Genomic DNA, 17,809 nt, shown 5'->3' on the forward strand with positions numbered 1-17,809 from the left:
TCCATAGCTGTTAGTGTGCCCATGAGAATTATTTAAATTTTGCACTGGTTATTAAACTAGAATGTGATGTTACGGACACACAAATTTGGTTCCTTAGTACATCAGTGCTTTGTGCAGTAATACTCATTTTGCTGATTCAACCTGTGTATTTATTTTGTGTAGGTTTGTTTTTCTTGTGGTATTATGAATGTATGAAGTGGGGCCATATGTATGCATTTTAAATGCATTTGCAAAAGCTTCAAGTGGGCTGTGCATCACCTTGGAGGAACATTGTAGCAACACATCAGTTATGTTTGTGTCTGATGACATTCAAAGCCGTTTGAAGTGCTTGCGTCACAAAAACTTCAGCAGTATTTATCAAATACTAGTCGCTTTTACTCGGCTAGGCCTAGTACTAAGGCTGTTTTGTGCTACAGGTTTTTGCTAAGCACTAGAAAGTGCAAGGCATAAGCTTTTTATGTTTCATGTTTCATGTTCTTTACTTGTCCCTGATAAATCTAAGCACTTGTGTCAACCTGATTTTCAGAACTACATGTATTCATTGAAATTTAAATATTGTACTTTATTGAAACCAGATCTGCCACAATGGTTTAGTGGCTATGGCATTGTGTTGCTGAGCATGAATTTGCAAGTTCAATCTCTCAGCTATGGCAGCCTCATTCTAATGGGAGCAGAATGACAAAACGCTTGTGTTGCGCACTTTGGGTGCACTTTAAAGAACCCCAGTTAGTTGAAATTGATCCAGAGCCCTCCACTGTAGCATTCTATAACCCATTGTGCAGTTTGGGGCATCAAACCCCGCAATTGAATTTTTTATTGAAGCCAGTTTTATTAAGCTGTTGGGCAACTTTTTTAAAAACGCTAGAGGGGGAGGATGGGGTTAATGCTAAGGAAGTACAGCAAAATCCCTGTACTAATTTGAATTATCCTTATTGAAATTGACAAATAATTCGAACTGCGCAGTTAGTCCTGGCAGAGTTGCATGTATTTGAATATGGAAAAATGCCTGTTAATTCGCACTCCCAAAAACTGCCCAACGGTTACTTCAAGGGACAGTAAAGGCAAATATTAAGTCAAGCTAAAGTGATAGATTAGTGCTCGAGTCTCTAAGGCATCAATATTATTGCGAGCAGAGCTTTAGTAATTGAGAAATTTAGTAAATGCAGGACACAATTAGAGACTCTCGCGGGACATTCAAGTACTTGCCCGATGACAAAGACATTCCTCCTTATTTAAATTCTGTCACTACCGTAAAATTCTGAGCAAGCGTCCCTACCCATGCAAGCGCCTCCCCCCCCCCTCTCCCCACCTCCACTTTCGAGTGATTTGAAGTTGGCACCAGCTACCGGGCAAGCGCCCCCTCCCTTTCTTCATTCTGTTTACTGCTTCGTGCATTTTCACCAGACCGCTTCGCTTGCTTTTTGTCAGCTTTTTACAAAATTGCATATTAAATTATGTAAAATGACACAATTTAGTGAGAAAGAAATTTAGTGTTTCGCCGCACTTCTGCTGAAGCTGCCCGATAGTTCACCGTAGCCGGGTAGTTGCATAGCCATAGTCATGCCATAGCCTTCGTCAGCTGCCATTTTGGTAAAATGTGTGAAGTCGGAGTCCGACTTGCTGCATGCGACAATTCAGGGCACATGGTACGAATGAGCGTCGCGTAGCTCTGCCCAGAACTGGTGCCCCTGCATGGACGCTCGGAATGATGTCACAAATAAAGTGAAAACAGACATATTTCCACAGATCTCTTGTTTTAAACAAAAGAAGCCAATATAAACGCGATGATGCTAGTATCGTCAACATGTTTCCCCAAGGTTACGTTCGCAGTATCGGCTTCATTGACAGCCGCCGATGAGTAGGAGCCGGCAGACTTAGCCTGCTGGGCCATCGGATCAGAGACTGGTGGCGCTTGTGACACGATCACATGCAGCTCATAATAAAGCACCTATGTTGGTCAGCATGTGTTCACAATTATATTGAGCTTAAATTGCAATACATTTGATTTTATCGCCCCTGACGGAAGCAACCAAGCAAACTAGGCGAGTCTGCGATCGCTGGAACACGGTGTAGGCTTAGCTCGCTGGCCGCCGGATCCGGGGCAGACAGCCCTTGAATTTTGGTCCACAACCGAGCAAGGGCCCCCCCGCAAGCTTAATTGGATTGATTATCTTGCACCATAGCGGGGGCACTTGCTCGGAATCTTACTGTAGTACTTAACCACTCGTTATAAAAACATCATTGTATTGCATTATAAGACAAAAGAAAATGCTAATTGTCCTGTTCTGTTTAATTTTTAAAAAAAAGAACTCATTGACAATGATGCGGGCGGTCAAAAGGTTTCGTTTTCGTCCACACTTCGAGTTTCATTAGTTTCGTTATTGCGTAGTGCTGCACAGGTTTTCCTGGCTCGTGAAACTCGCACAAACTGCAAGTAGCAGAGAATTTCACGTCCATGTGATGTCACGGGATTCCCGAACGGTCCACGCCACTTGACCAAAAGTAGCTACAGTGGCGAAACTAACGCTTTGTCTTGAATCGATTTCTCTATGGCCGCGCATTTGCATTGTGTACAAAAAACCATACCGCTGTCTATCAGGCGCCATTTTACTCACCAAGGGCAGCAAAGGGCAGTGATGGCATAAGCAATGTCGCCACTCCCTGGTTGGTGGTGGGAGATTTTAATTGCGATAAAGGTATTTGGACCTTTCAGGTGCTATTTACTCATAAACAAAGTCTTTTCTTGGCATGAAACATGTGCTGTGAGGTTTCTGGAATGATATTTAAACAGTCCACGTAGACTTAGCATTTGCCTTTAGTGTCCCTTTTAAATGACATGTCTCACTCCCATAGGCTGCCTTTCAGAAAAACATAGTCCATAGATTGTAGTCCGATGCATCACTAGACATCATAACGTCGTGTACCATGAGAATTTAGCATTTTAGCTTTGCACGATACTTTGCTGTGATAGGTAGATGATACATTATGCCCACAGCGTTGTTGTGGGCCTGCTACAGAACTGAGGTAACATGCCACATGCTCAGTGTTTTAGCATGCCATCATTACGTATCATGCTTCAGCGGATCAGTGAATTAACGATGCAGAGGAGAATTGGGCTTCTTCTATGGGGCCAATGCATGACCAGTGCTAAATGCTGTGGCCCCATCGAACATGTAGAAATAAAAACACTTTTGTGGCTCGTTGGCGTCTTAGGCGTAACAGCTTTAAAGCAAACAGTTGATTTAAAAAATAATGACAAAACGTCACAATGCTTTGTCATCAGCCTGAAATGAGACTAAGTGATGACCAATTTTACCATTTATTTCTTGCTGTCATAACTGAGAGCAAATAGCAAGAGTGAATTCAGATTGGAACGGGTAGCCTAGGCACTGTCATATTGTTGTGCAATTGCACACAGTTGCCAGCGCTATCACTGTGATTCACTGGTGCACATCAGTGTGTTTATCCTTCTCTTTGCTTTCCCTGATTGAATTAATCCCACTTGCTCAGTTATCCATCATATCATGAGAAGACAATAAACAATTGAATTTGAATAGGATTTATTGATAGGAAAGACAGAGAGGTAGACCTGAGCTAGTGCGCTCTAGTCTGCTACTCTGCACTGGGGAAGAGGGAAGGGGAGTGAAAGTATTGGGATGGATGATGATGATAAGAGAAGTGGTGAGTGCTTATGTACATGAGACAGTTGTCTTGCTAGAGCCGCTCGTCGAGCTTGGTGTCCTGCAGAAACTTCAACAATACTTTTGTTGCACGCATTGAAATTGCAGTGTCAGGCCATGGGCCGAGGATAGCTTCCTCCGACAGTGGTTGCCTGCCAACGCTGGCTAAGAAACTTTCTAACGTCCTTCGCTCCAGCATATATGCTGGGCAGTCGCACAGTAGGTGTTGCAGTGTTTCAGGCGTCTGGCAGTGATCACAATCAGGGCTGTTCGATTGGCCGATGAGGTGCGCGTAGCGACGGGTGAAAGCAACGCCGAGCCAAATCCTGTGTAGCAATGATGTTTTGCTCCGTGTAAGCTTCGGGGGCAAACAGAATTTACTGTCTGGGTCAGTCATATGTAGACGTCTGTGAATGTTGTCGTAGTGGGCTCTGTAAGCTTTTGTAAGGTCCTGCATGAGTGCCTTGATCATGGAGTTGGTGTCAGGTCGCGAGTAGGCAATCCATACTTCGTCAGAGGAAGAGGACGCCGATCTTGCCTCACTGTCAGCGAGTTCATTGCCAAATACACCACAATGACTAGGCACCCATCGAAAGGTGATCACGTGGCCACTTAACTCGGCACTGTGATGAAGTTCGACGATTTCCAGCACGGGCTGGTAGTATGGTCCTTTCTTTAAAAAACATTTTAGCGCCTGTAGCGCTGATTTGGCATCGCACAATATCGTCCATTTATGAAGTGTCTGCGTTCTCATAAAACGGACAGCCTCCCGTATTCCCACAAGTTCCGCAGCCGTAGATGTCGATTTGTGGTCTAATCTAAATCGTCGAGTAATTCCAAGTTGTGGGATGACAAATGTGGCCGTTGTGGCAGATGGTGTAACCGAACCATCGGTATATACTTGTACACTCCCACTATATAATGTAAATATATGGGACAGGGTGAGCTGTTTCAAGCCAATGGAGGAAACGTGAGATTTCTTCATGATTCCGGGTATCTGGAGCCTCACTAGTGGTCTTGGCAATGTCCATGGAGGTGTTGCGGGAATGTCGGTGGCCTGGAATCCTGCAGGTATAATACTTGCGTGACATGCAATAGCTTTAGAAAAACCACAGTCAAGGTTGGTGCTTGTAAGTGTTGACAGTGGATGGTGTGGGTGTCTGGTTAGCAGGCAAAGATAGGTTTGCACAGGTTCACAAGACCTGTATGTATATGTCGATCGGACAAGCCCGTGCTTCCGCTATTGTGCCCTTAGTTGACGTGCAGCGTGGCAAGCCAAGACATATCCGTAGTGCTTGTGCCTGAAGGCTCTCCAGCGTGCGTATACAAGATGACCCCATGTTAGATAACACAGGCATGCTGTAGCGTATGTAGCCCACAAGAAGTGCCTGGTACACTTGGAGCAAACTTCACTCAGAGGGGCCCTATCTCAATCCTGATATTACACGAAGAACGTGTATGAAGTTGGTCAGTTTAGCCCTAAGTGCAGTAACATCTTTGGTCCAAGAAAGACTGCGGTATATTATCATGCCAAGAAATCTGTGGTGGGTGACTAAAGGGAGCGCCGTTCCGTCGACAACGATTGGATAATTTGACATTGATTTGCGCGTGAATGCCATGACTGCACACTTAGTTGCTGAGAGTTGCAGGCCTCTACGGCGCAAATACATCGCCGTTATGGTAACCGCACGTTGAAGCCTTGCACGCACTTGTAGACGTGTGACCCCAGATGACCAGATAAAAATATCATCCGCGTACGTACTGATACACACTGTTTCAGGTAGCTCGTCTGCAAGGCCCACCAGTATGATATTGAATAATATTGGGCTAAGGACACCACCCTGCGGAACACCCCTGCGAACGTCATGTCTATCAGCCTCGCCATCTGAAGTGGACATGAAGATGGTGCGGCCACTGAGGTAACTCTGCAGCCATGCATACATCCAGCCACCAACTCCAATATCCTCAAGCGCCCGAAGAATCGAATGGTGGAAAGCGTTGTCGTAGGCACCTTTGATATCCAGAAATATTGTGCATACCAGACGATGGCGTCTCTTTTCCTGTTGAACAGAAGATACTAGGTCGATCACACCGTCAATGGACGATCGGCCTCTTCTGAATCCATTGATAAAATCAGGAAGTCCGCCGCTTTTCTCAAGTAGCCATTCCAGTCTGCTCAGTACCATCCTCTCCATCACTTTACCGACACAGCTTGCCAAGGCTATTGGCCGATAATGTGAGAGATCATGTGGGCATTTCCCACATTTTAGCAAAGCCACAAGACGACTGCACTTCCAGTGATTAGGCACAGTTGCTGTGTACCACATAGAGTTGTAGAGCGTCAGGAGAGTTTCTCGAGCTTCTACTCCAAGATGACAAATCGCGGAGTATGTAATTCAGTCTGGCCCTGGACAAGTTGACCGGTGGGAAGTAGATATCACAGCGTCGAGTTCGTGCATAGTAAAAGGCGCGGCTAGACGGTGATCACTAGATGGTGGGAAAGTCAGTCGTGATTGCGTTGGTATATCGTTAGAGGAGCTCACAAGTAATTTGCAGAAGTCATCGGCGACCTCAACTTCACACCGGCCTTGCCGTATGGCCACAGCGCTGAACGGGTGAAGCTGTTGTGGAGGCGAGCGAAGGCTTCGTACAATTTTCCAAATTCTAGAGAGAGGTTTTCTCGGATCCAGAGAGCCACAGAATGATCTCCAGCGTTGTTTGTCAAGTTTGTCAAGGTGGCGCAGGACATGACGCTGCGCCCGGCGTGATGCAGTGACGTCTAATGGTGACTTGGTCCTTCTGTATTTCCGTTCTGCTCGACGCCGTATCACGCGAAGTTGCTCGTACTGGTCATATATAGGTGATCTAGGTGAAGGTGCGCTGATGTGTTTTGTTGTGTCGCGTAATGTTGTCACGATGACATCTTCAATATTGGATGGTGCTTGGATGGCTTGACATGCGGTGTTCACAGCTTCTCGAAATGTTGGCCAATCGATAGAACGCACAGTGTGCGGAGCTGGGGGATGTAACCATTTCAACTGTATATATGTTGTTAGATGGTCACTTCCATGGGTGTCGAGATCAGTGCACCATCGTGTAGCAGACAACAGACTTTTTGAAACAAACGCAATGTCAAGACAACTGCTGTAGTAAGAGCCTCGAAGGTATGTTGGCGAGCCATCATTGATCACCATCAAGCCTTGACTAAGCATGAAGTCAGCCAAGTCTCTTCCGCGGGCGTTCATCGAAGCAGATCCCCACATGGTATGGTGGGCATTAAAGTCGCCGATGACTCTGTGGGGACCCGGTCAAGTTTTCAGTATGGACAGCAAATATGAACAGTCTATGCTCGATGTTGGGTGTATATATCCGCCAATTACTGAGAATGTGCACCGCTTGTACTTCAGTGTTATGCAAACGTACTCGTTGGAAGCGTGTGCAGGAATGTCTTTACGAAGGCACGTTAAATTCCGACGAACAAAAGTGAGCACTTTGCTTAAATTGTGGTCATTTCTTGACCACAGTGGCACATATCCAGATACGCTTAGTAAAGACGTCATGTTTGGTTCACATATTACAGCCACGGGAAACTGGTATTTGAACATCCATTGCCGAAAGTCTGCGAGGCAGCCTCGTAGGCATCTGGCATTCCACTGCATTATTGCAGATCTTCGTAAGTGGTTTTCAAAAGATAGCGCCATGATGTCTTATTGTAGAGCCGCGAGGAGCGGTTCCAAAGCATCTAGAACATGTAGCGCAGTCTTAGCAACCGGCATCTGTAGTCCGCAGAGAACTGAACGCATCGTTGTTATCAGGTGTTGCAGCATACTTCGTACTTTTTTCATTTTCGGTCTTATCATTCTCAGCCGCCTTTGCAGACGCATCACCCGACGCATTCAAGCCTGTTTGTTTGGATGGGAGCGACGGCCAGTCAATGTCAGAGTCGGTCGGCGGAATCGTCGTTTTATGCTGCGCATGTGTTCCACGTGCTGCCGCCGAAGAAGGTACATCGGGCCTTCATCTTGTTCACAGGAGCAAACTTGGCAAGCGAGGAGTTTGCCATGTAGACGATGGTCCATCTGTACGGGAAGTACTCTTGTCTTGCTGTCGTCTGTGTCGCGATCGGCGTCTGCGGCGGCGTATCGATGTAGCAGCCTGTCTGTGAGTGGAGTTGTCCCGCACCATCTTTTGAAGCACTGGCATTTCGTCCTTGATTTTCTGGCACTCTTTTGATGTTGCTTCATGTGGACCGGCGCAATTGGGACATATTAAGATAGTAGCATCGCAGCTATCATTTTGATGGGCCCCTCCACACTGTTGGCATGTTACGCCGCCCTTGCAAGCTGCGCTTACGTGTCCTATTTTGAAACACATCCGACACTGCACCAGTTTTGGCACGTAAGGGTGCACACGGTGTCTTACGTATCCTACTTTTACGTAGTCAGGTAATGTTTCAGAGTCAAAGACTATTTTAATACACTGGGATTGACCAAAGCGATGAATCTCCACTATTGGTGCGGTGAAATTCAAAAGCCTCTTGAGGTCAGTGTCAGCGATTTCTTTGTCCACGTCAGAGATAACGCCAGTCGAGGTTCCTTTTCCATACGCAAAGAAGGAGCGCACTGGGATGTTTCCTAGCAGTGTGGCAGCCTTTAGCATATCCAGAATTGACTTGTTGTTCACGTCAACCGAGAAGATGTTCCTCCGTGCATTAATTCTGATCTTGCTGACTTGGCCTGGCGCAATTCGTTCAAAGTACTCCGTTAAGCTCTGCCTGTTCAAGGTATTCAGATTGTCGGTAGCTGTGGTAGGGACGTAAGCAACAGTGAATGATTGCTTACCAGTGTCCTGCCTGGGCAACGATTCACTGTCTGTTGATGTCCTCCTGAGTTTTCTCTTCAAACGGCGACCCATGGCATGTGTGAAATCGTTGTCCGATTCCATTTCTTCAACCGTTGAGCTGTCGGAAGATTCAAGGGCGATAATGGAAGGAGGGCCAGTGCAATCCCTTGTCTTCGATGCAACCAGTGGTGGACGACTAGGGTCAAACGCTTGGGTGGGATTCCTATCCCCCATCCCGGAGGATGACGTTGTGCCCCTTGCACAGCCTCTAGCTGATGTCGAAAAACGTCCGAGACACAGGAAAATGAAGAGACCACAGCTATGGGTGTTCTTCTTCCGAGGCACTTCTTCTTCCTCCTTCGACAGTAAACAAGGACACCAAGGAAAACATAGGGTAAATTACTTGTACTTACTAACTACAGGGTATCTACCAACCGGGAAAACCGGGAATTCTCAGGGATTTTGAGTAGTCTGGAAAACTCTGGGAATTGGTGTCTCTATCAGGTAAAATTAGCTGTAATTTTATTGAAAGGGTTGAAAGTCGCGGTAATTCTGAATCGAGCAACAGGCAGAAGAAATCGTAATGAATCGTCTTTGACGTCCTGTCGGCGGCTGGAGGAGTTGTCAATGTACAGTCAACGACCGACTTTCCGGATTCCCAATTATTTGGACTGCTTCGCGGCACCACCACGTCTCCCTAGAGCCAATGTATTAGAACATCTATAATTTCGGACGCAAGAACTCTTCGCCGTCCGATTTTCCGGACGTTTTGTCGTGACCGCAGGTCCGAAACGGTATTAATAAAAGTCACCACTGCTGCCATTTTGATTACCTCGCCGCCTGAAATCAGCGCTCTGGCACGCAGATCCGCTGGCAGCCGTAGCCAACGCTGCGGCAACGCTAGGCCTCTTGCCATTATGTGCCGTGTTCTTTATTGAAAGAATTCGCTGCTGTCAGCAATGGCACGGACTCCGCCTTTGCGGTCCTCGCGATTGGCTTATAAAGCGCTGTGCGTTGCGTAATGCCAGTTCCCTAAAGTCAGCTTCGCCTCCGTATAGAAATCTTACTTGTTGAAGCATGCGCAAAAGTATTGCAGTGAAGCTTAACAAGCGTGGGAAGGGGCAATTGCCACGGGACACAGTATGTATTCCTTAATTATACACGCGCGCAATCGGTGTTTCCTGTCACAGTGTGAGCACCGATATGCCTAATACGTGTCCCGAAAGGCCTTCAGAGCGTTTTTGAATGTGCCTGTGGTGGTTTGAGCCATTAAGGGCAGTAAATGACATGCATTTATTTTTTTCCAACTGGTCAATTTTTCGGACGTTTTCGCGGCCCCTAAGGAGTTTGAAAACTCGGACGTGGACTGTGCAACTGACAAAGAAGATGCTTCTAATGGTCTGTGGGGCGAACGAGTGGCGGAAGGAGTACAGGAACAGAAAAGACCTGCGCATTGAGGAATCAACGGGAAAGGAAGCATGCTGCCGCCATTTTGAAGGAGCTTGAGCTCAAAAAACAAAGTGTTGGCTGATGCCGAGATGCAAGTGTCCCTAATACAAACAAAAATAAACTCTTTAAAGCAGTGAAACATAACAGTGAGGAGTCGTGCATGGGCTGAGAGTATGATCAGGACATTTGAGGTTGACTTACGAGCTGTTGAGAGAGAATCTCAGTCGTGACAAAGTTCGGGCCTCATACCACTGAGCTTCCTATCAGTTGATAGAAATAGTTCATATTCGAAAATATTTGCTTTTGTATGCATCTCCTTTTTTATTCGCATTTGAGAATGTCCGACTCGATTTGCAATTTTTTTTGAAGATATCTTATTTGCTTTGCATTTTACTAACCCCACCCTTCTATTTTCTTTTTGAATAACATGAACACTACTCCTTAGTATTCAAATTGGATTAAGTTGTTTTTTTTTTATGCTTACTAGAGAATGACCGCATCGGGCAATCTGGTTTCAGCTCGTCTTTACAAAGAACTAGTTCTGCATCACCCAGGGAATTTTGCAAAGGCACTCAGGGAAAACCTGGAAAACTCAGGGAATTTGGAAATGTCAACTTGGTAGACACCCTGTAATTGAATTAAAGAAATTATAAATTAATGGCAATGAAAGTGGATGAAAAAACAACTTGCCGCAAGTGGGGAATGATCCCACATCTTCGCATTACGCATGTGATGCTCTAACCAATTGAGTGACCGCGGCGCGATTTCCCCAACCACTTTCTTGGGTATTTATGTGTTACTACTAGAAGGGTAAAAGCAGACAAATTTAGGCTGGTACTTGCAAATATGCAGCCTTAGAACAGAGAGATGATGATGATGATGACATAGAGGTAATAAGTGAAACTGTAAGGAGGCTGGCTTCATTGGCAGCAATTGAAGTGGGAGGCAAGGCACAAAGGCAACCAGTAGGCAAGCTCTCCCAAGTAACAAAGGACCTAATAAACAACCGACAAAGAATGAAAGTGTCAAACTCAAGAGATCAGATAGAATTTGTGAAACTGTCAAAACTTATCAACAAGGCAAAAATAAGTGATACTCCAAATTATAATGTGAGAAAGACTGAAGAAGCCGAAAAAAATGGACGCAGCCTGAAATGAGTGAAAAGGAAACTTGGCATAGAACAGACCAAGATGTATGCACTGAAAGATAAGCAGGGTAATATCATCAGCAATCTCAAAGGTATAATAAAAGCATCGGAAGAATTCTATACTGACCTGTACAGTACCCAGAGGACTCGGGAGTACCCTATTCGAAACAATAATGAACAGGATACAGAAACTCCTCCTATAACTAAAGATGAGGTCAGAAGGGCCTTGCAAGACATGAATCAGGGAAAAGTGTCAGGAGAAGATGGAATAACAGTCGATTTAATCAAATATGGAGGAGACATAATGCTAGAAAAACTGGCGGCTCTCTATACGAAGTGTCTATCGACAGCAAGGATCCCAGAAAACTGGAAGAATGCAAACATACTAATCCACAAAAAGGGAGACATTAAAGAACTGAAAAATTATAGGCCCATTAGTTTACTCCCAGTATTATGTAAAATATTTACCAAAATAATCTCCAATAGAATAAGGGCAACACTGGACTTTAGTCAACCGAGGGAACAGGCTGGCTTCAGGAAGAGATACTCGATAATGGATCACATTCATGTCATTAATGAAGTTATCGAGAAATCCGCAGAGTACAATAAGCCTCTCTATATGGCTTTCATAGATTACGAAAAAGCATTTGATTCAGTAGAGAAACCAGCAGTCATAGAGGCATTACGTAATCAAGGAGTACAGGAGGCATACGTAAAAAATCTTGGGAAATATTTAAAAAGAGTCCACAGCTGTCTTGGTTCTATTCAAGAAAAGTAGGAAGGTACCTATAAGGAAAGGGGTCAAACAAAGAGGCACAATCTCTCCAATGCTATTCACTGCATGCTTGGAAGAAGTATTCAAGCTATTAAACTGGGAAGGTTTAGGAGTAAGGATCGACGGCAAATACCTCAGCAACGTTCGGTTTGCTGATGACATTTTTCTATTCAACAACACTGCGGACGAGTTACAACAAACGATTGAGGACCTTAACAGGGAGAGTGTAAGAGTGGGGTTGAAGATTAATATGCAGAAGACAAAGATAATGATAAATAACCGGGCAAGGGAACAAGAGTTCAGGATCGCAAGTCAGCCTCTAGAGTCTGTAAAGGAGTACATTTACCTAGGTCAACTAATCACAGGGAACCCTGACCATGAGAAGGAAATTCACAGAAGAATAAAAATGGGTTGGATCACATACTTCATTGATTGCTTGCTTCATAGGAAATGGCACTTTTCACCTCTTGAATTTATGAATGAAGCCTGAACTGTGGAAAATATGGCAATTGCTTTTTTGACCCTATTGTTTGAAATTGTGGGCACAGTTAGTAGCATTGCATGTTGTATTTAAATGGCTACTTTGCATTTTTTTGTCCTCTTTCTTTTTTGAGTGTTAGGGTAAAATTATCCCATCAAAATTTTGATGTAGAATGGTAGCAGTGTTATTTCTTTTCATTGAACTTCATTTTGTTGCCACAGTCCACATAACAAATTACCCATTTCTTTGTACAGTTTTATTAAAGCATAATCATCCTTGGCATTTCTATCCCGTCACAATTGATTTCCACTGAGCTCAGCGATAGCCACATCATGGGCATGTTTCTGCTGCATTCTAATCTTGTACTAGAGCTGCAAAAGTTCATGCTGAAGTGTTTCAAGAGAACAAATATAAATGATGCATGGCACGTTGGCAAGTTTATGTGAACCAAGGAAGTAGTTTCAGGCATGAAATCAAAGCGCACGCATGATGTGCACACGCATCATTTAAAAAAGGGCTATTTAATTTAGTGGAGCAGCTCGACAGTGCGCCGATCATAACTTTGTACTGTATTTAATACATCAGTATCTATCAGATGGTGTCTTCGAAATATGCTTGAGCTCACACTAGCTTATTCCAGGGGCTTCTTCAAGAACTGCCAGATAATCCTATATAGGTTAAAGCTAAAGGGGCAATATTTTTAATGATTTGTGGTATTGGAAGTCAGAAAGTGTGAAATAATGGCTGGTAAGCTTATTAATTAATTAAAATGAATTAACTCTTGAATCACTGACATTGTGAAACATGCTCCAACTATGGAACTGGTACCAGCCAATGCCCAAAGCATGTTAATTTACTAGTGGTCCTTGGGACTGGCATCAGTTTCAAGATTTTTGTCCTTGAAATCAGGGGCTAAATGATGTGGTGGCTTCATGTAGCAATGTCCTAAGGTGCTCAAAAGGTTTGGGGGAAAAGGCTACCCAAAATACCAGCATATCTTGCAGCCTTGGGCATTGTCTGGCAATTCGGCAGTCGCAACATGTTGGGTAAAGTTTACTGTTTGCTTTCCAAGAGGATATCATTCAAAACACATATTTTCCCCTACTCTGTCCTTTAAAGTAAGAAGTGTAATGTGTTTTTCTACTAAAATTACAATTTTACACCTATCTCATAAGTCCTGTTAGATGGTGCATTACACGCATATGTTAATGTAAAGACTTATTCCATTGATAAATAAAAGAGGTATTAATAGTAATAATAATAGTAGTAATGGGATTATTTCTTATGAAGTGTAGCCTTAAAATCTGTGGCCAAATGAAAAAGAAGGAAACTTCAGTAATCTTTTTTACACTGTCTTTAGGAGTTTTCAGAAATCATAATTTATGAAGGCATGTGGTAGCGAATGCTGAAGTGTCCTGCAATCTTCTTCATGTTCAGCATACTTAAGTTAACTGCATTGATGGCACGCAATTTTGTCTCGAACATTCTCAAATAGGTTTAATCTTGCTGCTTCTTTGTACCAAAAAGTTTAGTCTTTGTGTCTGTTGGCAATGCTTGACATATCCAGAAATATTCTAAATTCATGCACGTTTCAGAACTGTGATGAAGGATGTATCTCTCTGTGAATGGTTGTACAGCCGCTGATAAAAAATTGTGCTGCTGGGCTTTTGTGCAGGTGAACTTGGTCACACAGTTAATGTTCGTCCAATCTTTGACTGGACCTGTGTGGGGAGAACACTGAAGGATGCGTCGAGTTTCCCGGTGGAGTCAAATCCTCCACGGCCCTGCCCCAAGCGCTGCAGCCAGCACACATCTTGCACCGAGTGCCTTGCCAGTGCAGGAGGTGAAGGTGGCTGGCACGAGTGTCGCTGGAGCTCTGCCCTGGCTGAAGTACGTTCTCAGTCTTTGTAAGGGGAACATGTAAGGGGAGTATGAGCCAAACTAGACATGGAAAGTCATAATGGCAGAGACCATTGTCTCTTGTACAAGATCTTCTTCTTGTGCAACAAATACTGTGTTGGGTGTGGACATTGCATAAATTACCTCCTGTGTTAACATGACAATAATGAGAAGGGCATCTGGCAATACATTGCAAAGAGTGTGGCGGCAAATTGAATTTTTTTGGCTGCATAGCTATTGGTAGGAATGGAGAAAATATTACTAACAAAGGAAATATAATTGAGGTAGCCGAGATGGTGTGATATACCAATACCTTGACAAGTTTCTTCGAAAATCTTGTCAGTAAGTGTATGAACCTTTTTATTCCTTTAAAAACAATGAAATTCACTGAAATTCACTGAAACAAACACTGAAATTCCTTGGATGACTAGTGACCATTCGCGTTTATCACGTCGTGTGGCCAGATTATGTCGATCGAAATGCTCTAGTGACTCAACTAAACTTATGCAATTCCATAGCACTAAAAAGGAACTCTGGTCTAAAATGGTTGCTGCAAAATAATTTTATTACAAGGTAACCTTGCCGAATTTAATGATGGCTAATCCCGATAAATCTTGGAAAGCTATCCTACCATTGGGGTCATCCTCAGACACGTTAATAATGAACAATGTTGCACTTTCTGGTTCGCAGACAATAGCTTCTTCTTTTAACACCTACTTACACTCTGTCTTTACGACTGATAACTCTGTAAGCCCTGTTTTTGATTCCGAACCATACCCTCCAATCGACGATATATCACTGTCGCCTGAAGGTGTACTTAACTTAATCCTAAATTTAGACACCAAGAAGTCATGTGGTCCTGACGCTATCCCGAGTGTTGTTCTTGTTCGATACTTTCTTTGGTGCAGCAGATCTCTAACAATTATCTTTAGAAAATCTCTCTCAACTGCCACCCTTCCTTTCTCGTGGAAACTTGTTTCACTTCTGCCCGTATTTAAGTCGGGTAAAATTCAATTGTTATCTAACTATAGGCCAATCTCCTTAAAGGGTCCCTCACCAGGCCCCATAGCAAATTTTGGTTATACGCTGGAAGTTGTTACATGTCCTCTAGGGAGTGTTCTGCCAAAAATTTTTTTTCAAGTCTGCTCATTAATAACCGAGATTGAAATATTTCAGTGCCGCGAACCCATGATTTCAGCAGGTGGGTTCCACTGCCAAGCAAGACGCTCTCTCCTCTCGCCCCGTCTAGCCTCCGCAAGCGAAATTCCTCCCTGCTTTCTACCATGCCAGACCTCGAGGATCGCGTGACGCATATGTCACAGGCCCCGCCTTCTTTTTTTTTTTTTCTCCTTGCTTTTTTTTTTCCGGTGCTACGCACTTTCACTGATGCGGTCACACATGAGCTGTTGTCTCGTTCGCGCAGCGCACGATTTTGCGTGCTGTGCACAAGGAAACATGACTAGCGGCATAATTCAGTGCTACACGAATGCAGAGGCAGAACAAGCACATTGCAGAGCTTGATCACGTGCTGTAGCACGGTAGAAAATGGCATAGTTTCGGTACCTGTGCACGTGACTGCACGACCGTGGTAACAAGCAGACAAAGCAGAAGTACATCTCTCTTTCTTCGGTGCGAAGTAAAACAAAAAACATGCACACATTCCGTTTGTGTGTTTTTGTATTTCTCTAAACTTCAGTTCGTTAATTCAAGCAACAGATAACACAAATAACAGATAGTGCCTTGAATAATTCTCAAAGTCACGTGTCACCATGAGCGACATCGCACTGCAGACCTGAGTACGTAAGCGCAGGGACGCGAGTACATCATCCTCCAGCTTGGAGCACAGCGGCCGCGAGAAGAAAAAACAGCCTTTGGATTGAAATTTCAGATCTTTCCGCGGCGCGTAGCGATGTAATACTTTGCAGACACGCAATGTATGCTCTGCACTTGTCAGCTAAAAATGGCCGCACCTGGTGGGGGCCCTTTAACAGCACACTCATGTAAATTACTCGAACACATTATCCTTAAACATAATATAGAATTTCTTGAAACTAACAAAATTTTATGCACTTTCCAGCGTGGTTTTAGACGTGGCCTTAGCACTGTAACACAACTGACAGAATTCGTTCATGACATCAGCAGCTCTTTAGAACTTGGGTGACCAGATTGATGCTATTTTTATAGACTTTGCAAAGGCCTTCGACACTGCTTTGCACCTTAAACTTATGCACAAGCTGTTTGCTATACTAAAAAATGCATCTTTGGTTGGCTGGATATCGGACTTTCTTTCCCAGCATTCGCAATATGTATGTTTCAACTCTACTAACTCACCCTTGATGCCTGTTTCATCAGGGGTTCCCCAAGGCCTGTACTGGGTCCTCTTTTATTCTGGCTTTATATTAATGATCTCCCCCTACACACCTCAGTTAAAATACGCCTTTTTGCAGATCATTGCACTTTATATCATACAATTAAATCTCCGTCTGATTATGTTGTCCTTAACAATTATATTGCTGGCTTCTGTAACTGGTCCAAAGCATGGCAAATGAATATCAAATATTCCAAAACTGTCTCCATGTCCTTTACATGACGCTCATGTCCTTCCTTCTTTCCCTATGCCTTTAACAATATTACTTTAAATAGGGTCTTCGAATTAAAATATTTAGGTATCCTACTAATACTTGATTTGTCATGCTCAAAACACATTGATGTCGCCTGTAACAAGGCCCTTAAAAGACTAGGTTACTTACATTGTACGTCGTGTCTTGCTCCTCAAGCAACTAAACTTTTTACATATAAAATCCTAATTCGCCCCATCCTCGAATATGGCTGCATTGTATGGAATCCACACAAACACTGTGACGTCAAAAAACTAGTATCAGTGAAAAAAAAAAGGCATTGCATTTTGTTTGTAGGAGATATGACAAGGAATTTTCGCTGTCTAACTCTCTTCCCCCTACTTGGCCTCACTCCTCTTGCAGAGCGTCGCAAACTTGAATGCCTAAAATTCCTTCACATGTTAATCAATTCTCCTCGCCTCTCCTCTCTAGATAGCTATTTGACTTTTTCCAAACCCTCATGTACGAGGAGTCGCCATCCTTTAAATATCTCAACCTTTTTTGCCCACACTGATCCCTTTAAATACAGTTTTTTTTTTTTGCCATCAACAATTGATGTCTGGAATTCATTACGGGCAATATCCATTCACTACCACTGAAACAATTCACGCAAGCTTGTTTATAAATGTTTGTTTGTTTGTTGTTCATCCCACTCTTGCAATAGCCTCATTGAGTCTACAACATCCGTTCACTACCACTGAAGCAATTCACGCAAGCTTGTCTGTAAATGTTTGTATGTTTGTTGTTCATCCCACTCCTGCAATAGCCTCATTGAGGCTGTAGTATGAATAAATAAATAAATGAATAAATAAATAAATAAATAAATAAATAAATGAGTGTAATTGTGCCATCAGTTGTCCTCAACGTTAACAAGTTAGATTATTTTAACATCATGCGTGCCTCTGTCGTGACACAGAA

General features: G+C 43.7%; 1 protein-coding gene across 1 annotated transcript in view; it reads left to right on the plus strand.

The window, feature by feature from the left end:
* The window catches only part of Megf8 (multiple EGF like domains 8), a 209,229-nt gene that overhangs the window by 128,102 nt on the left and 63,318 nt on the right, over nucleotides 1–17,809 (plus strand). Inside the window, exon 26 of the mRNA XM_075688154.1 lies at nucleotides 14,050–14,264. Coding sequence (XP_075544269.1) covers nucleotides 14,050–14,264 — 215 coding nt within the window. The remainder of the gene's footprint in view (nucleotides 1–14,049; nucleotides 14,265–17,809) is intronic.

The sequence above is a fragment of the Dermacentor variabilis genome, chromosome 1, assembly GCF_050947875.1.
Source record: "Dermacentor variabilis isolate Ectoservices chromosome 1, ASM5094787v1, whole genome shotgun sequence".
Lineage (NCBI taxonomy): Eukaryota > Metazoa > Arthropoda > Arachnida > Ixodida > Ixodidae > Dermacentor > Dermacentor variabilis.